Raw genomic sequence first — 27609 nt, 5'->3', positions numbered from 1 at the left:
TGAGTATTTATGAGATGAGCATGATTAGTAAGTTATTGAGCTTTTTGAATTACATGAGAAATGCATATAAAATTGTAACACCCCGTTATTTCTTAGCTAAATTTAGAATTATTTTGAACTTAGAAGTCAGGATGATTCACGCCGGATATAAAGAAAATGAATTTATTTTAATTCCAACAAAAATGATATACAAAAACATTTGTAAATTTAGTTATTTAATTTATATGCATTGCATATTTATTAAATTTAGCATTCAAGTATTTTCACGAGCTTTTAATTAGCAAACCCTGAAGATTATTACAGTTTTCATAGTACAACCCGGAAGATTTTTATTTTATTTTATTTTAGACCACTACACCTAACATCACTTCATCATTCATCATTCATCATTCTACACTAATTCCACTTCCACTACACCCACCACACCACTACTCCCACTTTCCCTCCCACTACTCCCACTTTCCCTCCCACTAATCCTATCCACCACTATACTGTCATCATCATCATGCCCTTATCATCAATACCCCAACACGCCTCCTGCAAAATTCAGCCAAGAATAACAGGAAGCACTATGACAACAGCCGCACGCCTCAACATATAGTTCCAAAGGTTCATTCTTTTTATCATAACAAGAGCTATCCCTTCATACACTCTCTTATTTGATTTTATCAAACCAATTTATTTATACAGTTTTTCAAGAAAAGAAACCACCTCATTCATCCATTCATCTATTTATACATTCGTATTTACAGTTTAGTATAGATTTCAGTTTGAAAGATGGTATATATATGCATGTATCTATATGAGCAAAATCTACAAAAAGAAGAAATTGAAGTTTTATTTTTGTTTCCTGCCTTCGATTTTATTGTATTGAGTTGAGAGTAGAGGGAGGCTCCTGCTGCTGTCGGCCGGAGTTTTGAGGGAGAGGCGGCGAGGCAAGGGCCTTGTTGCCGGTCTGAGCCGGGTCCTGGGCTGGGTTTTGTAGAGGGCGGCACGGCGACGGCAGTTTGCTCCATCTACTGCTGTCGGCCGGAGAGAGAGGGGGGTGGAGAGAGATGGGCGGCTGTGGGTTCAGCGGAGGGAGGCAGGGCACGGCAGCGGTGCCGCTGCTGCCCGGCCACGGCTGGAAAAAGAGAAAGGTCGGAGATCTGAGGGAGGAGCGGTGGCGGCTGGGGCTGCTATCGCCGGAGGAGAAGAGAGTTTGTCGAGGGAGACGCGTCTTGATCTGTGTGTGTGGCAGCGCTGCGTCGTTGCCAGAAATTGAGAGGAGCCATGATTGGGGCTAGAGCTCAGACGGTGGAGGCCCTCACTGTCGCCGTTCTGGGTCAGAGAGGAAGCGGAGAGCAGAGGGTTAAGGGAGATGAGGCGGTGACCGTGACAGCGGTTGCTGCCGCCGAGAGAGAGGGAGAAGAGGAGGGGCGTCGGGAGAGGGGTGGCCGGCGGCGTTCGTCGCAGGAGGAGGAGCTGTGGCGGCGAGGTTTTGAGGGAGGGGAGGAAGCGTCCGGCGAGGCGGCGCGCCGGAGGCGGTGCCGCACTCGACCGAGCAGAGAGAAGAAATAGGCGAAAGAGGCGTGAAAGTGATTGAAGCGTGAGTGTGTGTGCGTGTGGCCGATGGGGGGAAGAAGTAGGGATGGGAGTTGGGCTTTGAGGGTTGGGCTAGGGCTTGGGGAGTGGGCTTGAGTGTTGGGTTTGAGTTTAGGCTCCTATTTTGGGCCGAGTTAAATTATTTGGGCCGATTTTAATAAATGTTTGGGCTTGTTTTTATTTTTTAATAGGGCCATGTCTATTTATTTAGCTGGGCCTTTTTAAATTTTCGAAATGGGCTAAAATTTTATTAATTGAATTGCCTTACATATTTGATTGATGATTTAATTAGACAAAACTGATTTATTTATTAAGTCTTGGGCCTGTTTTTTTTTAAGTGATGGACTGCATTTTATTGGGCTACGAATTTTAAAACAAAAACATGAGCTTCCATTTAATTTTTGGACTTGTTTAATTGATTTATTAATTTGACTCTTTATTTGAGTTTAATTAATTATTTTTAAAGATGATTTGCATAATAATATTATTATTATGTGCATATATGATTAAGCATGAAATCATTTGCATCAAGTATTTATTTAATTGGAATTGTGCAGATTTTTTTTAAAGGAGCTACACTATTATAATTAATTAGATTTATTAAGTTTAATTAATTATTTTCAAAGAGTAAATTTTTATAATAATATTAAATTATTATTATAAGCATATTTTAAGTAATTTCTTATTATATGCCAAGCATGACATGATATTGCATTTATTTTGCAATAAGAGTATTTATGATTTAATTGGTTTTATTTATAATTTCAATTATTTAAGAAAGTTGAGTAAGAATATTGTTGGTGTTCTTAACTCAAGAGAAATATTTTCAATTATTTATTCATTAAATTTTGAAAACCCGGCTAAGTGAATCATAGAATGTTAAGCATTACACCATGACTTAAGATCAAGGAGACCTATTAAGAATAGAATTTCTTGTAGGCTTTGTGACCAGGGGGATTAGCGCTGCTTTCCCAAGACATGTTTTTATGTGTATGATCTTCAGGCTTTGCCTAATCAGGTGGGCTTACTTTCCAAATGTACAAAGTATGATTGAGTTATTAAGCTCTAAATGTTTCAATGAAATGCAAATTGTTTATTTAATGTAATGAAAACTGTTTATCCAATAAAATATTTTGTGCACTCTGCTCTGTTTAAGGCTCGCATAAGTTAATCGATCGAGGTTCTCTTATGACCTAACACGTTGTTTGAGAATTGTGTACACCTATTAGCTGACTCGGTGGGTTGATCTCCATTCGGGCACTAATCATGTATGAGGCGTTATAAGGGTGCTCGACGGGATGTGTTCCGGAGCATTGGGTCCCAAATGGGAACTTGACTGGGTTACGCCCTCAGTTCAAGTAAAGCGGGAGATATGGATCCGTCGGTGGCTAAAAGGTCCGGGATCACAGCGAGTAACGGAAAGGGAGTGTGACATGTGCGCACAAATGAAAAATGTTTTAACATGCTTAGAAGTACTTATTTCAATTTAAAACCTTCTAAGTCATGTCAAGTATGATTGGATAAACTGTCTTTATTAAAGTATAAAATGTTTCAGAAAATGCATGCCCACTAAGTACATTAGTACTTAGCCCAAAAATACTTTCAAATGTTTTCAGGTTGGCTGGCCGGTGCTGACGGGACGGAGCTGAGGCTAGAGTTAAAATTCATATGTTAGACTTCCACTATAGCAATTACTCTTATACATCTTTTGTTTTCTCAACTTAAGATGACTTCATGTCGAGCTTAAATTTGAAATTCTAGTTTTATGCTAATGAATGTTGGTTGTCAGAAACATGAAACAAAACTTGTGATCCAAAGGGGCATAGCCCGACTTTCTATCCTATTTTGGGTTTTAACGAGGTATTTCCCTTGTTTATTTCTATGAATTAGTTGCACCTCGATTATATTTATTCATTCAAGAATTGGGGTGTGACAGAATGGTATCAGAGCATGAGTTTTCTTTCATGACTCTGATAACCATAAGCTTTTGATGTCGAGTCTAGAATAGTATCTCTAGACTTCTAAGAATGTCAGTAGCCCTCAGCTCACGGTCACACTGCCGCAACCAAGGTACGATAATAGTTTCAAAAATATACATATATGTATTTCAGATGTTATGAAAGTTTTCAAGAAAAGGTGCGCCTTATGTTTACGATGCTATGTGAATGCTTTTTGTCGTGTTTGGGACTACCCGAACCCATAACGACTCAATGAATGTATTTCGTGTTTGGGACAACCCGAGCCCTTAACGAATCAATGTATGTATGTATGTATGGTCGAGTTAGATTCCTTGAATCTTTCCGGCATAAGCAAAGTTTTTCATGAAAGGGACATTTAATGTCCATATGACTCAAAATTTCAAAGAAAGCAAATATATGTATGTATGTATGTATGTATGAATGAATGATGAGAAAGCTTTATGTTATCATTTTAGGTTCACTGCCTATATGATTAGAATGATGAGTTCTTTTACAAATCGTTTGAGAACCACCCAATAATGCCTTACGAATGTTAGTCGTGATAGCACCGCTAGAACGACATAGAATGGACCTATATGATACCAAAGATTTATGATTGAAGTACTTAGAAGTAAGTGCTTTAAGTTAGAAGTTGACTTAGAGCTTTATAAGAGATAAGAAGTTGACATGATTGGGGGCGAAGCTCCCATTTGACTGAGTAATTCGTTGTGCTGGGTCTGGCCAGCCCACATGACTAAGATCTCGGTGATTGTCAATTTAGTCATCCCAATGTATAAACTCGTACTATATAGTTGTCCCAATAAGATCTTCTTTGATCACGATAAGCATAGTATGATTAGAATGAGTTTGTTTGTCAACAGTTCTCGAGACATGAGACGTAGCATTCTCACGATTAGAAAATGTGATAAGCATCAAGCTATGTAGGTGCACTGATAGTGAATGTCTAGTACTCCAAACTAGATTTCCCAAGTATGCAATTTCGAGGACGAAATTTTTATAAGGAGGGAGGGATGTAACACCCCGTTATTTCTTAGCTAAATTTAGAATTATTTTGAACTTAGAAGTCAGGATGATTCACGCCGGATATAAAGAAAATGAATTTATTTTAATTCCAACAAAAATGATTTACAAAAACATTTGTAAATTTAGTTATTTAATTTATATGCACTGCATATTTATTAAATTTAGCATTCAAGTATTTTCACGAGCTTTTAATTAGCAAACCCTGAAGATTATTACAGTTTTCATAGTACAACCCGGAAGATTTTTATTTTATTTTATTTTAGACCACTACACCTAACATCACTTCATCATTCATCATTCATCATTCTACACTAATTCCACTTCCACTACACCCACCACACCACTACTCCCACTTTCCCTCCCACTACTCCCACTTTCCCTCCCACTAATCCTATCCACCACTATACTGTCATCATCATCATGCCCTTATCATCAATACCCCAACACGCCTCCTGCAAAATTCAGCCAAGAATAACAGGAAGCACTATGACAACAGCCGCACGCCTCAACATATAGTTCCAAAGGTTCATTCTTTTTATCATAACAAGAGCTATCCCTTCATACACTCTCTTATTTGATTTTATCAAACCAATTTATTTATACAGTTTTTCAAGAAAAGAAACCACCTCATTCATCCATTCATCTATTTATACATTCGTATTTACAGTTTAGTATAGATTTCAGTTTGAAAGATGGTATATATATGCATGTATCTATATGAGCAAAATCTACAAAAAGAAGAAATTGAAGTTTTATTTTTGTTTCCTGCCTTCGATTTTATTGTATTGAGTTGAGAGTAGAGGGAGGCTCCTGCTGCTGTCGGCCGGAGTTTTGAGGGAGAGGCGGCGAGGCAAGGGCCTTGTTGCCGGTCTGAGCCGGGTCTGGGCTGGGTTTTGTAGAGGGCGGCACGGCGACGGCAGTTTGCTCCATCTACTGCTGTCGGCCGGAGAGAGAGGGGGGTGGAGAGAGATGGGCGGCTGTGGGTTCAGCGGAGGGAGGCAGGGCACGGCAGCGGTGCCGCTGCTGCCCGGCCACGGCTGGAAAAAGAGAAAGGTCGGAGATCTGAGGGAGGAGCGGTGGCGGCTGGGGCTGCTATCGCCGGAGGAGAAGAGAGTTTGTCGAGGGAGACGCGTCTTGATCTGTGTGTGTGGCAGCGCTGCGTCGTTGCCAGAAATTGAGAGGAGCCATGATTGGGGCTAGAGCTCAGACGGTGGAGGCCCTCACTGTCGCCGTTCTGGGTCAGAGAGGAAGCGGAGAGCAGAGGGTTAAGGGAGATGAGGCGGTGACCGTGACAGCGGTTGCTGCCGCCGAGAGAGAGGGAGAAGAGGAGGGGCGTCGGGAGAGGGGTGGCCGGCGGCGTTCGTCGCAGGAGGAGGAGCTGTGGCGGCGAGGTTTTGAGGGAGGGGAGGAAGCGTCCGGCGTGCCGCACTCGACCGAGCAGAGAGAAGAAATAGGCGAGAGAGGCGTGAAAGTGATTGAAGCGTGAGTGTGTGTGCGTGTGGCTGATGGGGGGAAGAAGTAGGGATGGGAGTTGGGCTTTGAGGGTTGGGCTAGGGCTTGGGGAGTGGGCTTGAGTGTTGGGTTTGAGTTTAGGCTCCTATTTTGGGCCGAGTTAAATTATTTGGGCCGATTTTAATAAATGTTTGGGCTTGTTTTTATTTTTTAATAGGGCCATGTCTATTTATTTAGCTGGGCCTTTTTAAATTTTCGAAATGGGCTAAAATTTTATTAATTGAATTGCCTTACATATTTGATTGATGATTTAATTAGACAAAACTGATTTATTTATTAAGTCTTGGGCCTGTTTTTTTTTAAGTGATGGACTGCGTTTTATTGGGCTACGAATTTTAAAACAAAAACATGAGCTTCCATTTAATTTTTGGACTTGTTTAATTGATTTATTAATTTGACTCTTTATTTGAGTTTAATTAATTATTTTTAAAGATGATTTGCATAATAATATTATTATTATGTGCATATATGATTAAGCATGAAATCATTTGCATCAAGTATTTATTTAATTGGAATTGTGCAGATTTTTTTTAAAGGAGCTACACTATTATAATTAATTAGATTTATTAAGTTTAATTAATTATTTTCAAAGAGTAAATTTTTATAATAATATTAAATTATTATTATAAGCATATTTTAAGTAATTTCTTATTATATGCCAAGCATGACATGATATTGCATTTATTTTGCAATAAGAGTATTTATGATTTGAATTGGTTTTATTTATAATTTCAATTATTTAAGAAAGTTGAGTAAGAATATTGTTGGTGTTCTTAACTCAAGAGAAATAGTTTTCAATTATTTATTCATTAAATTTTGAAAACCCGGCTAAGTGAATCATAGAATGTTAAGCATTACACTATGACTTAAGATCAAGGAGACCTATTAAGAATAGAATTTCTTGTAGGCTTTGTGACCAGGGGGATTAGCGCTGCTTTCCCAAGACATGTTTTTATGTGTATGATCTTCAGGCTTTGCCTAATCAGGTGGGCTTACTTTCCAAATGTACAAAGTATGATTGAGTTATTAAGCTCTAAATGTTTCAATGAAATGCAAATTGTTTATTTAATGTAATGAAAACTGTTTATCCAATAAAATATTTTGTGCACTCTGCTCTGTTTAAGGCTCGCATAAGTTAATCGATCGAGGTTCTCTTATGACCTAACACGTTGTTTGAGAATTGTGTACACCTATTAGCTGACTCGGTGGGTTGATCTCCATTCGGGCACTAATCATGTATGAGGCGTTATAAGGGTGCTCGACGGGATGTGTTCCGGAGCATTGGGTCCCAAATGGGAACTTGACTGGGTTACGCCCTCAGTTCAAGTAAAGCGGGAGATATGGATCCGTCGGTGGCTAAAAGGTCCGGGATCACAGCGAGTAACGGAAAGGGAGTGTGACATGTGCGCACAAATGAAAAATGTTTTAACATGCTTAGAAGTACTTCTTTCAATTTAAAACCTTCTAAGTCATGTCAAGTATGATTGGATAAACTGTCTTTATTAAAGTATAAAATGTTTCAGAAAATGCATGCCCACTAAGTACATTAGTACTTAGCCCAAAAATACTTTCAAATGTTTTCAGGTTGGCTGGCCGGTGCTGACGGGACGGAGCTGAGGCTAGAGTTAAAATTCATATGTTAGACTTCCACTGTAGCAATTACTCTTATACATCTTTTGTTTTCTCAACTTAAGATGACTTCATGTCGAGCTTAAATTTGAAATTCTAGTTTTATGCTAATGAATGTTGGTTGTCAGAAACATGAAACAAAACTTGTGATCCAAAGGGGCATAGCCCGACTTTCTATCCTATTTTGGGTTTTAACGAGGTATTTCCCTTGTTTATTTCTATGAATTAGTTGCACCTCGATTATATTTATTCATTCAAGAATTGGGGTGTGACAAAAATGGCTAAGTATGAGAAATTAGCATGGATTAGATTTATTAGTTTAAATGAGGTAAATAAATTAGAGAAGCATGTTAATTAATTATAGTTGGAATTTAGTATTTAATTACAAAGTCCGAGATTTAATCGAGAACTATGAGCATGATAAATTGTTAAGATATAAATTATTATTTGAGTTTGATATCGATTATGTGTCTAAATGGAGTGAGTGTGAGAGTTATGAATAACGCACATAAATGTTGGTATCTGACACTCGAACAATTGGTGTCGAGTATAAATGATAGTTTACTGATAAAGAGTTTTGATGATTTTGAATTGTAGTGCTAGAAATTCTAAAACCTGATAAGGAATTTGTAGTAGCTGATGAGACAAAGAGGATGGGTTGAACCCGAAAAAGATTATGATTTTGGTATTAACCATCACATGGACAAGACCAATGTAGTAGATGATACAGTGAGCCGGAAGGCCTCGTCTAAGATGTGATAAGATGATGATAGAAGTGATTAAACCACCCAGCTTGAGGAAAATTGTGGTAGGAGCACGAAGGAAGGATGAGAAGTTAAGAGTAAGAATAAGGATAAGAAGTTTCAAGAATTACCACGAGGAATCAAATAATGCTATCTTCTTTGAAGGGAAGATATGCATCTCCATGACAATGAACTTAAGAATAAGATAAAGCCACGACACCCTTATACTATCACCAGGAAGTACTAAGATGTATTAAGATCTAGAAAAAAATTCTAGTTAGGAGGAATGAAACGAGATGTAACCTCATTTGTTGAAATATGTCTTGCGTGCTAGCAAGTGAAGGTTTTATAACATATCATATTGTTACTTTGAGTATTTGAGCTCATAAAGTCTAGCTTAAAATCGTGTTTGGGACAAACCGAACCCTTAACGAACTAATGGATTTGTCGAGATTGATTTTTCGAATCCTTAAGACTTAAGCAAAGGTTGTCACGAAAGGGGGTAGTCAATGCCCACATGACTCGAGATTCCTTCAATGAATGAATAAAGTTTATAACGGCATTTTAAGCTAACTGCTTACATGCTCGAAATGGTGGGTCTCCTTACAAACTGTTTAAGTTGCTTTAGGAATACTTTAGAGATATTAGTCGTTATAGTTCCGCTTAAATGACATAGAAATTACTAATAAGGTATGTTAAGGACGACTGAGCTAAACCGGGGTGAAAGCTGAGAACATGTTTTTGCCACTCATTGTGAGAGATATAATACCAGTTATCAATCGACTATCGATAGGTTGGCAAATGAGGCGTTACACGTGAGAAAATATAGATCACCACTTTGTTGGGATGAAATGACTAGATGATTGAAATCATCCGTCAAAATTTGATAGTGAATAAAATAGGGGCCATGATTGACAGAGTCATATGTTGACAAATGACAAATTGACCTATGATGTGAAAGTGGAGAGATAATTTCCATAAAAGTTTCTCCATCAAGAGAAATCATTGGACTCAATGTGAAGGGTAAACCTAAACCCCGTTTTATAGGCTCATACGAGATTGTAGAAAGGATAGGCCCAATAACTTACTGTTTGGCGTTAGCGCTAAGCTTTGAGAATGTGCGTAATGTATCCCATGTGTCGCAATTAGAGAAAAATGTTTACGATTCAAAACATATGATCCATAAGAACAACATTGTTATTAGTCAATATTTGAGTCACGAAGGAAGATCCAAATCTATCTTAGATCGGGAAGTTCAGGTACTAAGGACTAAGTCGATACCGATAGTAAGGGACCTATGAATATAACATGGTCAAGAATAGACTACGGTCTAACAAGAAAGTGAAGTACTCAGAGTTGTTTTCTGCGGTACAAATTTCGGGACGAAATTTCTTTTAAGGGGGATAGTATGTAATGACCCGACTTTTTATTAAGGATTATATACTTTTAAATTACTGATTTAAGGATTGCCGAGTTTTTTCGATTCACGTCCAAAATGGTGCAGCGGCTCACCTACCGGAAGCGCCACAGCTATGCCACCAAATCCAACCAGCACCGCGTCGTCAAGACTCCCGGAGGGAAGCTAGTCTACCAGACTACCAAAAAGAGGGCAAGTGGCCCTAAGTGCCCTGTCACTGGCAAGAGAATCCAAGGGATTCCTCACTTGAGACCTGCTGAGTACAAGAGGTCTAGACTATCCAGAAACAGGAGGACTGTGAACCGTGCCTATGGTGGTGTTTTGTCTGGTGGTGCTGTGAGAGAAAGGATCATTAGAGCTTTCTTGGTTGAAGAACAAAAAATCGTGAAGAAGGTTTTGAAGATACAGAAGGCAAAGGAAAAGGCTGCTGGCAAGAGCTAAGTGTGAGTTATGCGCTGAGTTAGTTTTGGATACAAGTAGCCAAGAGGAATCATGGAACTATACCGAGAGTTTTTAAGTGTGATATCTGTATTTTTCGTTGGGTCCCTTTCGAATATCACCTCTCCTTTTCTCCTTCAGTTTGTCGAGATATCTACTTCCTTAGGATTTCCAGTTTTCGTCCAAAAAAAAAAAAAAAAAAAAAAAGGATTGATTATGGTAATTAGGGATCAGCATCCATTAATAAAATACGAACTTATATGAATTTGATAATTTATATATGTGATGATTTATTTTTTTTATTTTCAATAGATGATGCACTCAAAATATATTTTGAGTCCATTAATTTATTGTGGAGAATTTAACACTGAAGTGTTAAATATGAATCTTTTATCGATTGTTTACTTAAGCCCATGAGTAATTTAATTTATGTTAGAGGCAAGCTCAAGTGAATTTTATGCTTTAATGAGAATTAGGCTTATATATCTTAATGTGTTTATATGAGATTAAGCACATATGGTTCTCATTCATCCACATCCCTCTCATTCTTCTATTAAACCAATCACCAATACGTTCACAATTTTCTTCACCTACTACTTCACAATTTTCTTCACCAATACGTTCACAATTTTCTTCACCTACTACTTCACAATTTTCTTCACCAATACGTTCACAATTTTCTTCACCTACTACTTCACAATTTTCTTCACCTCTGAAGTCAATCTCCAAATAGAATTTTGCTTCTTTAAAACCTATTCCACTATCTCAACTCACCCATTCCCACCTCTGCAGCAAGTTTTATAAAGTAATAGAGTGAAGATTATTCATCTCATTCAATTCTTCTTCACAATTGGCTTCTAATCTATGCCATATATAAAATCTGCAGAGACTAATACCATACACCTATTCAAGGTATTCCCGTTTCTATTATATTATGTGAAATTTCTGGGGTATAGATGGGAGTGTGGTGAATATTTGTACAAAGTTTCATGTTATTTGAACTTCGTTTACTACCCTTTTAAAATTTGAGAAGTCTACTGCCCGTATCTGTTGAAACTGTCGTGAGGCAGATGATTAAGTTAACTATTTCAGTAACCATATGTTGATATTTAGCTCTCACATTTTTATGGTATAAATTTATATGCGTTATCTATCTGCATATAAAATTTGGGGTCATTCCGGAAACGTTTGCTATTTTTCAAAGATCTGGACTTTCAGTTGGCAGAAACTGCCGAATCTGGTAGGCGATGGGAAAATCGCTATATCTCTTAAACTACTTGGAGTTTTTCAACACACTTTTTTTTCAATTAAACTAGACTCAAAGAGGTTTCTATTGAAATAAAATTCGACTCCATACGAGTTCGGAGTAAAAGCAGTTTATTAGTTGAAGTTGAATCTATACAGTTTTGTTGAGATGGAAATGATTCAAAATAATTCCTATTAAGGATTTTAAAGTTTTATTGTTGATAAAATATCACTTTTAGTTTATAAATGAGCTATTGATGTGTATGTATATATATTGGAGATTGGCATTATTGAATGGGGAAAAGGAAAACGTTTTATGTTTATAGAATTATTCTTTATTTATAATAGATAAATAAATGAATAAAATGGAATTTCCTACATCCTCAAAGGTACATGAAGTATTTTGATAAAGGAAGAACGATTGTATATGAGTTAGATATAGTCGTTTAAGGAAATATGGGTAGTTAGAGAAATGAGTGAATAAGTGATTCACTGCATTTGTTGTTATCTTTTCTATTATTCACTCGAACACATGTTTTCGTGTTATCAAAGGTTCAAATAAACAAAAGCGTCTGAGTAACCTATCGCGCTAAGGAAAGAGAATCGTTGTCTTAAGTAGCAAAACACTGCAATCAGGTGGGCATTACTTTTACTATACGTATATAGAGATCCCCTGCGTGTCGTAGGCCTCTTATACGAATGAATGCATGAGATGATTTAACTGTTAATTTCAGTTTTATATATCTATCAAATGAGTTTAATGTTACATTTGAGCAAGTTATTTCGTTACAAAATATTTGAGTTAAAGTTATTTCAAGTATTGTCTTGCCATAAAATGTTTAAATTTTAGTATGATATCTATCTGCTTTGGCTTTGCCAATGATGCAATCGAATTCGGGTCCTGAGCAGTTGATAGCTATCCTGCCAGGGCTAGTGTACACCAGTGACCGTGAGTCATCTAGCGGGTTGGCCGGTCAAGTGACCGTGAGAGGTGGCCACCTCTCCGGCACACAGTTCCAGATATGATAGATTACAAGAGAACTTAGTCTGCAGACGAACTTTAAGAATCACAAATGAACTTAGTAAGCTTGGGCCTTTTTAGCGAAAAACTCCCTTGCTATACTGTTTATGATGGCATGACAATTTACAGTTTTGAAGCATGTATTTTTATACCTAGGCATACGTGCCCACTGAGTGCTTTTGTACTCAGCCCTGCATATGTTTTCTAAATGTGCAGGTTGAGCTGATGTGATGATGGTGCTGCAATGAGCGGAGTCTCCAGGGTTGTTAATAAATAGTTAACCTGTCTAGAATATGTCTTCATACATATGTCTAGCTACTTTCCGCTGCAAGATGTTGTTGATGTTATAGTATGTTATGTCATACTTTGAGTCTTAAGAGAATGGTTTCATATGATGTATAACTTGATTAATGATATTAATTAAGTTTTATGCTGTCTTTCATAGACTATTTTCAATTGAGTATTCATGAATAAAAATGACGAGTTTTATTAAGATGAGTAAGTTTTACGGCTATAAATGACGCCCCTTTTCTTCCCCTTCTTCTTTAACCCCATCCCTAGTCGTAGATCACTCGGCTTAACTATCCTTAGTTAGGGCGGGCTGTGACAGGTGGCCACCTCTCACGGACACTTGACCGGCCAACCCGCTCGATGACTCACGGCCCTGGGTGAACACTAGCCCTGGCAGGATAGCTATCAACTGCTCAGGACCCGAATTCGATTACATAACATGGCAAAGCCACGTCAGATAGATATCATACTGAAATTTAAACATTTTATGGCAAGACAATACTTAAAATAACTTTCAGTTCAAGGATTTTGCAATGAAATAATTGTTCAACTGTAAATGAAACTCATTTGATATATATGAAAGTAATGCCTACCTGGTTGCAGTGTTTCGCTACTAAGGCAGTGATTCTTTCGATAGCACTGACTCCCACGCTTGACCTTTTATTATGAGAATTCAAGGTAAGACATTCAAGAATCTTCAATTAATGAGAATGCATTTTTACTATGAAGTCCTTATTAATGGAGAACTTATTATTCTAAGGTACTAACCAAAGTAGTTTTATTAATAATCCAGAAGATTAAATAATGAAACTAAGTTAAGGACTTTGATTAATGAGTTGGATTTAAAATTCTCGTTAATCATACCAACTTAGGATATTTAATACCTTCGTAGATAATTTAGAGTTAATCCAATTAACTCCAAAAGCTAAGTTAATAAATTAAATTAATAACTCAATATATTCAATCCAAATAAATACTAATTTGATTTATTCATAAAATCCATTTAAGAAAATAGTTAATGAGCTAAGAAATTTGATTTAAGAAAATGATTTCATTTAAAAATAATTCTCATCTAGATTAATCCATAATAAAGACAATAAGTCTCATTAATGGATTAATCCATTCTAATTAACACCATAATTCAGATTAACAGTTTAATCAATTAAAACTTGTCTAATTAAAAACTTGAGCCCATTTCATTTTTTTTTTCTCGGCCCAAATCAGTTTTTGTTTTAAAAAAAATACTAGCCCAAAGTTGGGGGCCCAATTAGCAATTAAACTCTTCTCTCTCTCATACCTCACGCCTCTCTCTCATTTCTCCTCACAAACTCACGCACACACACAAAAAAACGCACACCTCTCTCTCTCTCTCGTTCAAGATTTGCCGCCTCTGTCTGCGGCCGGCGAAGGATCCGGCGCAACCGCCGTCGTCCTGCTCCTCCCTTCCCTTCAACTCTCCCTTCTCCTTCATCCCTGAAACGCACACACCCATCTCATCCCTCTCTCGCTCTCGTTCTTGATTCCGGCGTCGCGCCGCCGCGCTGCTCCGCCGGCAGTTGCCAGTGAAGCCGCCGCCGCCTGGAGTTGTTGCTTCTTCGCCTGAGGTCGACGGATCTGGCCTTCAGCCGTTCGTCTCGCTCGGAGCTCCCGCCGCCGTTGGCTTGCCTGGAGTCGCTGCCGACTGCAGCTGCTTCGCCGGAGTCGCGGCCTGGAGTTGCTACAGGCTCGTCCGGTGGTCAGTGGCTCGCTGGAGGAGCGCCGCCGCCGGCCGCTGCTGTTGGCAGCAAGAGCCCGGCAGCCGCCTCTCCCGGAGCCGCCGTTGCCGTGAGTCGCAGAGCTCCGACAATCCACCATCCTTTCTCTCTCGTTTTATCACTCACGATAGGTTCGTAAATTTGAATAATTTTCAGAAAACTCAACTGTAAAGACTTGATTTTGAAATGAAAACTTGGTTTTCTGTATTCCTAGTGAGATACAAATTCTAATTCTGATTTCTTGTGAAAGCTTTGATGCGTATACAAATTCTGTAAACTGTAAACAAAATCATATGTGATCTCATTCTTGTTGAATTTCTGGATAATGCTATGTATGAAAAGGAAGAAAGTTGCGAGTAATACCTTCACCGAATCTTGTCAAAAGAAAACTCTGCGTTTAAGAATTTGCTTGTTTAGAGCTGAAGTGTTTGGATGAATTTATAGATGGGTCTCTGCGACAATGAAATTTATGACTATGGAAAATTTTGTAGGAGTAGGTGAGTGAACGTCGGCTGATTTTGAAAATGTAGGATTTGCTGCGGCTAGATTGAAAATGTAAGATTTGCTGCGGCTAGATTGAAAATGTAAGATTTGCTGAAATCTTCACTTTAGAAAAAAAACATCTTCTGCAGTAATGGTGAGTTGGAGGGAAAGGTGGAATAGTGTAGGATTTTGATGTGACTATACATCGTGTTCTAATTTTTTCATAGTTCGTCTGTAGTAATTATCCAGTTCTCGCTAATTAAATACTCGTCGTATAAATTAAACCCTTAACTTGAGATTTAATACATGAAAGTCGGAATTAATTCGCGACTTAATACTAAACACATATAGCGTGAAATAATAAAATTATTATGCATATGATCTCAAATTAAAATTCTAGCAATTTGATTTAAATAACACGATTTATAAAATCGGTTATAAATCTAAAATTCTAACATTATTGATTAAATCAATAAACTGGTAAAACAAAGTCTCAAACGTATAGTAAAACCAATAAATTTAATTATTGGTTTCATTCATGACTGAATATTAAATCGCAACTCTGTATCTCTTATACAGGTTTTTGCTGAAATAATATTATCTAGATAAAATTATCTCCATTAATAATTATATATGCACAAGAAATATAGTAATTATGCACATATTTAATTTAATATGTATTTAAAAGAGCGGGGCATCACAAGTGCTCTTTATTGTTTTTGTAAGCCAAAGTCACCTTTTATAAGCCAAAAGAATTGTCTTCCTAAGGGAGCCAATCTTGAATTGTCTTACTAAGGAAGCCAATCTTGAATTATCTTACTTAGTCTAATATTTCAACTAAGGAAGCCAATCTTGAATTGTCTTTCTTAGTCTAATATTTCAACCAATTTCTAAATAATTAAGTGTTATTGGAATATATCATAATCTAATCCATAATATCTTTCACAATAAATAAATATTGCATTTATTGATCTTAATCATAAATAAAAGAGCGGGCTACTACATAAAAATTACGGGTATTACAATCTCACTCGTCAAGATACAACCGTAGATCTTTTATATAGCAATAGACCCGTGCGGTTCTATACTAAGAGCATCTCCATCGCTAGCGTGAAGCTCAGCTCGAGCTGATACCATGGGAAGGGTGGCGGGCTGACGTGCCGCTGCGACTCGAGCGCTGCAGAGCCCATCATGTGGGGGTGTAATAGCCGCCATTTTTCTTTAATTTTCGATATTTTATATATATTAATTATTTAGTAGAAATTTAAAACTTTTGAAATTTTCTAAATTAGGGGATTTCTAATTTAGAACTCTTTGTGTAAGACCTAACCCAGGGAAATATGAATGATGATATTAAGGAAATCAGTGATGATAAACATGATGAATTCAAAGATTATAAAGTGTATAATATCAATGAGAATATGCATGATGAGTAGTGAATAGTAAAAACAAATTTGCAAAATAAGCGAAAATATTGAAATAATTAAACTTTAATAAGCTTTAAACAGACTGTCTTTACTTACAGAAATTTTGAATTCGTAAAGAGAAATTATACAAGAAAGTAGGCTTTATAAACTGAGGGAATGGTTTGGAGGTTTAGAAAATGACTTGCTCCGTCAATTTTTGTCTACCTCTTGAAATGAAATTCAATCCTGTTATATAGAGGATTTCTTTTAGATGTCTTTGTCAACTGATGAGTGGAGATTGGCTGGAAATACCTCAAAGTCTCTAATTGAATAGTTGAGTGGACCATCTGCTTTTGAAAAATGTGTTTATGTGCCTTGAAAGTTTTTTGATTGGAGTCAAAAGTTGTCGTGTGCCTTGAAAGTCTTTGATTGGAGTCAAAAGTTGTCTGCCATCTGCTGCTTTTGAAAAGAGTGCCACAGTCTTGAGTGAGACTCATGATGGGAAAAAGATGTCGGCCAACGTCAATTATCCCATGGTTTTGCTCCGAAAGTCTTGAACTTCCTGCATTGAGATAGGTTAGTTGAAAATTTTTTATTTTTATTTTTCCTTTTTTCTTTGTTTCTTTTTTCTTTTCTTTTTTGTTCTTTTGAATTTTTCTTGTTTTCTTTCTTTTTCTTTTGCTTCTTTTTTCTTTTTATTTTTATGAATAGGATGAACAGGTAGTCAGAAATCAAAGGGATCTTGTTCACATGGTCCTCCATAATCTGCACAAGATCCTTCAGAGGTGGTTTCTTGTCACGACCGGCCTTAATTAAGGATAATTAATCCGGGAAAACCATGACTGGGGAAGGGAAATTAAGAAGCGGGTTTAGAAAGGGGTGCATAAAAGAATACTCAAAGAGCTTGGATACGCGTGAAATATTCCTTAAAAGGAAAAGGCATCGTTAGGGGCTTGGCTAAAATATTATCAGAGTTTGCAACGGAAGGCGTAACTGAAATAATCAGTGTTTACAGCGGAATAGATAACTGAGATACATGTATGAAGACATGTATCCTTTCTGAGCTTACTTTAAGTTCAACAAAAACTCCACTCAGCAACAACACTTCATCGCCCATCACAGCTCAACCTGCACAAACATAAACATCGAAGGGCTAAGTACAAGAGTACTTAGTGGGCAGTTGCCAAGCATATAACATAACATCAATAACAAAACACAACATCGTATAAGAGGCATAAGTTTCTTTCAAATCCTTTGCTCAATAAACATTTCCAAATTCATAAACAGCATGAGCGTATTCTTCATCATTAACAATCATATACACGCATCGTGTCGTGGAGAAGGCCTTCCCCAACGAACACGGGCATCGCACCGTGAAGGGGGCCTCTCTCAGCGGTCACGGCATCGTACTATTGAGGGAGGCCTCCCCCAATAGACGCTGTAACACTGGCATACTGGCATACTGGCATCGCGCCGCGAGAGAGGCCTCTCTCAGCGGACACGGGCATCGTACTGTTGAGGGAGGCCTCCCCCAACAGACGCAAGCATCAAACATAAGCATAAACTTATCAGCGTAAAGCATTCAAGCGTAAATAAGTGTAATCAAGCGTAAATTACATAGGGCGTAAATAGTATAAACAGCATAGCGTAAATCATTTAACGTGCAGCATAATAAAGCTTAACTCATTTAAGCGTAATAAAGCATACCATACTTGAAGATCCAATTTGCATTTTAAAGCATAACATTTGCATAGCATTTTATTTACGCGTAAGGAATTGCCCACCTGATAGCAAAGTTTTGCTAAGGTACTGACTCCTTGAGTAGTTCTTACTCTCGCGCTTGACCTTAATCACGAGAATATAAAATAAGACATTGCCTCAAGGAAAATTTTCAATTAATGAGAAAGCGTAATTTAAATGTGCATGAATCTTTTATGCATGAACTAATCTTCTGAGCGATAATCGGGAATTCTACTATTAATCCTCGTTGATAGATTTAACTAATTCTCGTCTAGCGCGGTCGAATAAAACTGTGATTCTTCCTTCCTCATCGGAATATTCTAGTCGTGAAATAAACCTCGCATTTGTACTTGATTGAAAAAGGACTAATTCGGCTTTAAACGAGGTGTGACCTTGTAGAATTTATCGGGCTTTTTGATAGAAACATCATTACTAGCGTAACCTCAAATAATTAATAGACTCAAAAGAGAGTAGCCAATTGATTAAATAAACCAGTGGCTTTAAAGAAATAAATGATAATAGTTCGCTTTAAAGTCCGAATTCCAAAACATTAATTAATAAACTGGGCGGCTCATTACTGATAAATAATTGGGCTCCATCAAAATAATTACTGCAAGGCTTAACTTAAGAAGTAGCTTCAGCCCAAGTGATGATAGAAATTAATGTGGGCTGGAAAGAATAAATCTTAGTCCAATAGGCAATTTAATCGGCCCAAATGATGAATTCAACTGGCCCAACGAAATATAAATGGGATTAGAATAATAGCCTATCGTAAAATAAGCATCAGCCCAATCTTTAAAATAATTCAAGCCCAATAGAAATAATGGGAATGGCCATTTAAATAAAAGACTGGCCCAATTCGAATTTAAATATGAAAGCCCAAGCAATTAAAATTGGAAGACCAATCTCTAAGAAAAACAAGCTCAAAATTCGGCCCAAACTTAAATAAAAGAAAGCCCAAATGATTAAAATATGAAAGCCCAAGCAAAAGAAATAAAATTAAGCCCAATCTTAAAAATTTTCGGCCCAAACAATTAAAATATCTCTAGCTCATTCTTTATAAAGTCGGCCCAACTGAAAATGAATAGGGAGCAGCCCATGGATTCAGTTCACTTAAAAGGAATAAATTCAGCCCATTCTTTAATAAACTCAGCCTAAATATCGGCCCATCAAGAAAATAAGGAGCAGCCCAATTGAATTAATAAAAGAGGCCCAAAGTAAATAAATGCTAAAAGCCCAATTTCTTTTCCTCCAAATCGGTTCTTTCTCTCTTCTCAAAAACTGTCGGTCCTCTCTCTTTTCTCTCTCAAGGAGCCGCTTGCTCCCTTCCTCACAATCGGCGCTCGATCGGCCCTTCTTCTCCGGCCACTCAGCTGCCGTCTGCTTTGGTTGACTTCTACAGGCGACGAGTCTTACCCCGGCGTCGTCTAAGTCCCGGCGCTGTCCTCTCTCTCGATCTCGTCTCTCTTTTTCTCCAAGACAGCAGCGCCGCCTTCTTCCTTGGCTGTTCAGCGGCCGTCGGCTCCGGTCTGTTTCGGATGCCGATGCGTCAACCCCGACGCCGTCCTCTTTCTTCTCCGTAGTGTCCAAGAACGAGCCCTGAAATCGGAAAGGTCGCCGATGCTATTCCCGGCCTGAATTGTCGTCGCCGCTGGTGGAGCCCGGTCGAGTCAGTGAGGCCGGCGCCGCCTCGTTCTCTCCTCCGAGCCGGAGTTCTTTTCCTTCGCAAATCGCCGTCATCGCTGTTTTCTTGGATTCGACTGAACAGGGCGGTCAGCCTCATTTCCTAAAGCTAAGTTCGATCCCCAATTGTTGTGTAAAAGGATTCTTGTAGTATCTAATACTCTATGAATCTCATAAGTGTTATTGCTATCTTGAATACTTGGTTTAGAAGCTAAAATGTTGAAACGTAATTATCTCGCATAAAATTCTAGTATGATGCTGCTATTTACGCCTTTGTCTTGTGAATAAAAACTGATTGAGCTATTCTGTATCTGTAACATGCTATGGATTATTGTCTATTACAGAAACTCATGGTTTAGCTATGTTCATAAGCGTATTATCTGAATCTCATAAGAAAACTGATCATCGGTTGTGTTGGGGCGTGAAATGCATATTATGAAAGAAGGCATATGAGATAGTAAATACCTTGATTGTTTGTTGTTGATGGCTGTTGTTGTTGATTGAATCAGTGGATAGATACACTTGAATGTTGGCAGCAGCTTAATGAATTCTCCTCACTTTGGTGGCTGAAGGAACATAGAATGAAGGCAAGGAGTGTTGGCTAGTAGCCTTAAAGAATCGAAGATGGTGGAGGTAGTGGTTGAAAAGGTAGGGAGCAAAGGGTGGTGGGCTGAGGGAGCACACTTATTATTCATTCCACTAACTTTGCAACATTTTTTTAAAACTATCTCTCTTTCTCGGTGGAACGTTGTTGAAGTGGAGATAGCTGTCATAAGGTGGCTTATTTACACCTATGTGTACCTTGACATGATTAAAGGGATGGGAAAGTTGCTGGAAAGCTGCTGTTGTAGCTATTTTACACACACATAGTACACGTTTGGTTTGCTTTCTTGATGTAGTAGGTAGAAAATAGGGATGCAAAGAATAATAAGTTGTAAAGTTGTGATGTGATAAATAAAATCCTCATTCTGTATTTGTAATACTAATTTCGGGTTCCCATATAACGAAGCTTCGTTATAACTCTATACGAATTACATATTATATAACTCGTTTTATAAGTCGAAAATTAATCACGACTTCAAGTAAATAATAGAAATAATATTTCTATTACACTTAATAAATAATATGACTTTGCTAAGTCAGTTATAATCTGAAATAATAATTATTGATTGCTCAATAATTCTCATCGTGTTTTTCTCATGCGTTACAAAAGTATAAAGCTTAAAATAATAACTCCGTTTCTGATAAAAAAAATCAGGACCATAAACTGGATTCATTTATATAAAAAAAATTGCATTTACTAGTTTTAATCATAATTAAAAGAGCGGGCTACTACATTTCTTCTGTTTCTGATTCTCTTTTCATCTTGATGAATTGTAGATATTCTTTTGCTGTCTCGGGATCTTCTTCAAAGAGTTGGAACATCTTGACTTGTTTTTGAGAAAGAGGAACTGATTCTTTCTTCTTTTCTTTGGAAGGAAGATCTGGAATGATATTTTCTTGAACTGCTTTCTCCCATTTGGGTTTTTCACCTGTCTGGAGAAACTTCTGGACAACATTGAAATTGCAGAGCTTGGTGGAGAAGTTTTTCCACCATTTAATTTTGAATTCCCTAATAATTGACATGGGTAATGGTTATGGATGGAATTGTGCAATAGCATAACTCCAACAAAAGATCCAGGGAACTTTGAATTCCGAATAGAATTGAATATCTTTGAGGTACATAGGACCTGGGGCTTTTGAAATGTAATGATCGTATCCTTGATGGACGTCTGCTGGGAGGATATTGGGTAATGGACCGAAATCCATCCACCATTCAAGAAACCAAATTGGATATGAAGTTTTTGAAAATTCCGAATGGAAAGTAAAGAAACATGAATGATCAAAGGGTCTGAGGAAAAAGGTTTTGAACCACGCCATTTTGTAGTCTGGATAGGAATATCCTTTTGGTGATTTTTTTTTGGAAAATCCTCTTTCAGAATGAGGAAAAGTCCATTCATCAGAACGGACGATCTTTTTGATGATACATTTCGAGAATGAAATTCTTTCTGGATTTTTGGGATCATATGTATGAACAAGTTCGATAGAATTTGAATCAACAAGGATGAATTCATAGAAAATTTGAGTCTTTTGAGTATTGTCAGAATACCATTGGCATCCTTTTGGAAAGTACCTTAAAATAATATCTTTGAGTTTTGCAAAATCTGGAGTTGTAGTGAATTTTGTCAAGGTAATATTCTGAGCATTTGGTTTGGTAAAATAAGTATTGGAAGGGTTGAATTTTGAAATAGTTGTCTTTGAAGTTGAAGCTTTAACGGGAGTAGTAGGTGCGGGAACTTTGACTATTTGAGAGTATGGGAGTTCTGGGAATTCAACAAGGGCTTGGAATTGATTCGGATTATTTGGATTGTATCGACTCATGCTTTTCTGTAGAATTTTGAAGAAATTCTCTGGTTAGAAAATCAGGTAAAGAATTATTTTCTCCTTTGATATATTCTATGTCAAAATCAAAACTTGAAAGTATAGCTTGCCATCTGGCAAAGATTTGTTTTGAAACAATATTTTTAACATCCTTTTGTAAAACTTCTTTAGCAGATTTGCAATCGATTCTTAAAAGAAATTTTTTATTAAAAATATCACTTTGAAATTTTGAAATACAAAGAACAATGGCAATAATTTCCTTTTTGATTGTAGAATAATTCTTTTGTGGTCCAAGCCAAATTCCATAATGGAATCTAACAAGTTGTTCATTTTTCTTTGAAAGGGATGTAGATGCATGAGATGCATGAGATGAGATGTTTTGTTTAAGGATCCCCCATATCCTATGTCTGACGCATCAGTTTCTATAATCATGAAAGCATCTGGTTTAGGAATGCCTAGACAGGGTAAAGATTTAACTTGTATTTTTATTTTCTTGATAATGTCAGTATGGATAGAAGTCCATGGAGGAGGGTTTTTTTGAAGTCCTTGAAATAAAGGTTTGCAGATTATTCTTAATTTGGGAAAGAAATCAGATATATAATTGAGACATCCAAGAAACCTTTGTAATTGAGTTTTTTCTTTAATTTCATTAGGAAATTTGTCTGCGAATTCAATAGCCCTAGTAATAGGTTTAATAGTTCCTTTATGAATATCATGTCCTAAGAATCTTATTTTAGTTTGAAATAGTTTTACTTTTGAGGAAGAAATGGCTAATCCGTTTCTTTTAACTACTTGTATAAATATTTTTAGATGTTTGAAGTGTTGTTCAATGTTTTGAGAAAATATAAGGATATCATCAATATAAACAATTGAAAAATCTGAATAATCATTAAAAAATTCATTCATAATATTTTGAAATTTTGAAGGAGCATTTTTTAATCCAAATGGAATTACATTCCATTCATAATGTCCAAAAGGAACTGTGAAAGCTGTTTTATATTTGTCTTTTTCAATAATTTGGATTTGCCAAAATCCTGACTTGAGGTCAAATTTTGAGAATATTTTTGCTTTATATAATCTATTAACAAGATCTCTTTTATTGGGTATTGGATATCTAATCCATTCTAAAACTTCATTAAGAGGTTTGTAGTTAATGACTAATCTGGGAACTCCTCGTTCCTTTTCTGCTTGATTGTTAACATAAAATCCAGCACAAGACCAAGGAGATTTTGAAGGTCTAATTAATTTTTTCATAAGAAGAGAATTTATTTCTTCTTTGCAAGTATTAAGTAATTCATGATTCATTTGAATAGGTCTAGCTTTGGTAGGAATATTCTTTTCATCGAATTTTGGAATGTATGGAAGGGAAACATTATGTTTATTTCTTTCCCAGAAAGCACTTGGTAAATCTAAACAAATACTTTATTTAATACTCCATCCGTAGACCATTTTTACTATATTGGGCGTCCGCAAAGAGTAGACCACTTTCCTTTTATGGAAATGGTCCCACCACCCACTTTAATCTTTTATCCTTACAAACACTCTTTATTTACAAAAACCCCACCCCAAATTCAATCTCAACCACACATCTCATAAAGTGGTGGGACCCTTTGTCCACTACATCAAAATCATCAACAATTTTATTAAATCCCGTGCCCAACCAAAGTAGTCTAGTTTTGGCGGACGGAGGGACTAGTATTTTCTATATTAGTAATCCTTAATTGAATATTTTTATCAAGGAGTTCTTCTTCGATTTTGAGATAAGGTAATTCTTCTTGTAGAGTTTTAATATGAAATTCTTTTCTTTGAATAGAATTTATTTGAAAAATATAATGTTGTTGAAGTAGAGATATTTCTCTTTCTTTAATAGGTTTTATGAATTTAAAGGAGATAGAATTCCCTAAAATATTAGTGGTGATTCCTGTTCCGTTCACTTCGAAAGGATAAAGGATAGTAAGAAATGGGTTTCCAAGAATTATATCTTGATTGAGATCTTTGACTAATATGAATGGAATTTTAAAACAATATCCTTCGTTGCATATATGAGCATTAGAAAGTTTATATTTTATATTAAGAGGAGTGGCATTTGCTGCAGTTAATTTTTCATTTGTTTTTTCATAATATTTGGAAGGAATAAGTCCTTCTCTAATACAATTCTGATCTGCTCCACTATCAATTAAACAAGTAATATTAATTTTGAAATCATCTATAACTAAAGTGATAACCGAATACCATTTCTGAAAAGATATTTGCTCAATATTGAGTATAGAAGAGTCAAAATTATCAATAGTGTGATGTTCTGATGATTCAGAAATATCTTCTTGATTATCTTTGAGAAGGGATATTCTTGTTTCTAATTCGAGATCTTTTATATGTAAATTGTTGATTTCTTTATTAAGTATATTAACTTGTTGTTTTAAAAGATTATTTTCCATTTGTAGATCATTAGTATTAATACTTTTATTGTAAATAGATGAAGAAGGAGTCTTTTCAAATAATTTTGAAATACTAAAGGGTTCAATAGATTGGATAATTTTATCTTCCTTAGGAGTTTCTTCTTTCAAAATTATTTCTCTGAGTCTGTTTAAATATTTTTGTTTATCTTCTTGGTCAGGGATCTTTTCTATAAGGTCAAAAAGTAATTCTTTTTCATTTTTATTTTTTGTAATAACATTAATATTAAGAGGACAAAATCCATTACAAGGATCTTCATCTTCTTCTGACTCATCACTATCAAATATTTGATTTATGAAATTGTTTTCAGGATCAGTTGAGGAATTTTCATTCGAATATTCTTGATCTTCATCAGATGATATTTTTTCTGAAATTAATAGAGATGAGATTTTATTCTTAAGATCTTCATTGTCGAAAAATATTTCATCAATTTTGCTTTTGAGAGGACAGACGTCTGCTTTATGTCCTTGTTTATGACATTTCCAACAAGTAATTTTTGTTTTTTCAAATTCTTTAAAAGGTTTTTGTTTAGAAAAATTTCTGGATTTATTGAAAGGTTTTCTGAAGTATTTTCTTTTATGGGGTTTATATTCAGTGTTTTTTAAAAATCTTTTCTCTTTTTGTTTAAGTTTTGAGGATGGAGCTTGAATCTTTTGTAGACCAAAAGACTCACAAAAAGTCCATATTTCTTTTTTGAATCTATTCTTTTCAGAACCATATTTGGATTGTATTTTAAGTTCTGTGCAAAGTAAAAGACCTTCTTTTTTAATAAAAGCAAAAAGTTGACCGTAAGTAATAGTAGTGAAATTTATTTCATTTGATCCAGTGGCCTCTGTTAGGTCCCGGGGGTCTCGAATAGGTGTATGGGGGGGAATACACCTATGGGCTATTTTTCTTTTCTTCAAAGAAAGAGATCTCAAGATAGAGATCTAAACGAAACTTTTCATGCAAACACATACGCCTGTTAACTGAAAGCAGTTTTGACCAAACAGAGTTTACGACTGATACTGAAAGCTCTTCAGTAAGGAGTTATCAGTTAAGTTGCTGGAACTTAACTGATGCACTTATGGGCTTCAGTCGAGTTTGCTAAAACAGAGATGATAACACTCTTCCTGACTATCAAAAGATAGATCAGTCAGACTGATATCATACGCAGCGGAAATTAAACTTAGTTTCGCAATAGCCTCGGTTGAGCACGTTGTTGGTCTTAGGTTTCTCTTTGCAGTTATTCAGTATTCAGTTTATCAATTGAAATAACACAAGTAGGAAAGTAAAATTGAAAGCTGTAAACAACACAGAGACTTTTACGTGGTTCGGAAAAACCCTTTCCTACATTCACGGTCGGTTGATCAGACCAACAATCCACTCCGCAAGTGCTTAACAGGTGCACTGCAAACCAAACCGTGTGCTTGCCGGGTGCACACAACCGTACCACTGAAGAAAACCCTTCTTCAGTACCCACACTTCACTCGTGTCGGATTTCTCTTGCTTAGCACAACCCGCGCTAAGACTCTCAGAGACAGAAAACCTTTCTGAACTCCGAATCACTCAAAACACTCAAATCTTTCTTTTGGAAAGGAGGTTTGAACGAGTGCCAACTATACTGCAAAGAACAAGTTCTTTGTAGCAAGTTTGACCTTAGCTTCTGGGTAAACAAAAGTTTGCTTAAGGTCTAAGAGAATGTATGTAATCAGCAGTGACTGATTTTGGCTTTGGAATTCTCTTCTTCGATTCAAGCTTTGGGGAGGTTGAGCTTTAGGCTGAGTAGCGATTTTGGCAGAGCTTCAGCTTATGTCGTTGAATCGGTGAAGGTTGAAGTGATCCTCGAGCGCTATTTGTAGGAGAACTCTTGCATAGATCCGTTGGCGTAGAACGTCCTCAAGATTTCTTCCGTTGGAGAGCAATTCGAATTTAGGTTGAGGCTTCAATCATCGAGGTTCCTTGTCTGGCGGAAACGGCTCTCTTGAGGGACAGGAGATGTGACGACTCTGAAAAAGTAACCACCAAATAGGAATGACCTCTGCAGAGATAAGATCCTGAGATCTCTGCATTTAATGCGGCTGTACTCTTGTGAGTACGTGGCTTCCTTTGAACGTTGGAAGATCAGTCCGAGGAAGAATGTTCAACTGATACTTGACTTTAGTATCAGTCTGTGGCACGCATTAAGTAATCAGTTCCAAACTGATTCTTCAACTGATACTTCAATTGGTATCTTCAGTCTTCAGTCTTCAGTCCTTCGTCCTTCAGTTTTCAGTCTTCAGAACCGCATACTAAACTTGAAACGAACTCTAACACTTGAGTTCAAAACTGTTCTAGTCTATTACAATTAAGACCTATGAATTTTGGTATCATCAAAACAAGGATTAGAATTTTCCACAAGGTTCCCAACAGCCTCTTTGAGTTTTTGATGTATTCTTTCCCTAAATAATTTGGGGAGTCCTGCTATGAATCTTTCTTTCCAGAATGAAGCATTGCAATCACTTCTTTTAAGGATATGAGTTAAGAAGACATCTTTATACCATCTATAATCAGATAGGGTAGGACATCTGAGATTAGATAGAACTATTTGAGTAGAATCTAATTCTTCTTTAGGATTTCCTATGAAATACATACGTATGGTGATTATTAAGAAATCACAAGCATTGTTTTTATCAACAAAGGTACCGTCTTCTTCTTCAAATGTGGTTACGTGTTGAAGTATTTGTTGCTTATCATTGATGTCTAATGAATTATCCCACCAATTTTTAAGTTGTTCGGTAAAACCCGTGACTATTAATGCTGCAGCA

General features: G+C 36.6%; 1 protein-coding gene and 2 long non-coding RNA genes across 3 annotated transcripts; all 3 read left to right on the top strand.

Moving 5' to 3' along the window:
• Positions 1 to 268: 268 nt before the first annotated feature.
• LOC131002243 (uncharacterized) lies at positions 269 to 7929 on the top strand. The gene is made up of 5 exons (XR_009094218.1): positions 269 to 609; positions 2524 to 2602; positions 3201 to 5110; positions 7006 to 7084; positions 7683 to 7929. It is a non-coding gene; the product is annotated as an uncharacterized LOC131002243 (long non-coding RNA).
• Positions 7930 to 9941: 2012 nt separating this feature from the next.
• Positions 9942 to 10465, top strand: LOC131002236 (60S ribosomal protein L34-like). The gene has a single exon (XM_057928743.1). It carries the CDS (start codon positions 9966 to 9968, stop codon positions 10326 to 10328), a length of 363 nt encoding a protein of 120 aa, XP_057784726.1. The 5' UTR covers positions 9942 to 9965; the 3' UTR covers positions 10329 to 10465.
• A 342-nt stretch (positions 10466 to 10807) lies between these two features.
• Positions 10808 to 13033, top strand: LOC131002250 (uncharacterized). The gene is made up of 3 exons (XR_009094225.1): positions 10808 to 11237; positions 12123 to 12206; positions 12808 to 13033. It is a non-coding gene; the product is annotated as an uncharacterized LOC131002250 (long non-coding RNA).
• Positions 13034 to 27609: the final 14576 nt, after the last annotated feature.

This window comes from Salvia miltiorrhiza, unplaced genomic scaffold (genome assembly GCF_028751815.1).
Source record: "Salvia miltiorrhiza cultivar Shanhuang (shh) unplaced genomic scaffold, IMPLAD_Smil_shh Hic_asm_8, whole genome shotgun sequence".
NCBI classification, from domain to species: domain Eukaryota; kingdom Viridiplantae; phylum Streptophyta; class Magnoliopsida; order Lamiales; family Lamiaceae; genus Salvia; species Salvia miltiorrhiza.
The sequence above is the reverse complement of the archived record's forward strand: the minus strand, read 5'-3'. Positions and strand labels throughout refer to the sequence as shown.

Excerpts from the sequence above, each read along its gene's own strand:
- LOC131002236 (XM_057928743.1), top strand. The coding sequence starts at position 9,966 with ATGGTGCAGCGGCTCACCTACCGGAAGCGCCACAGCTATGCCACCAAA.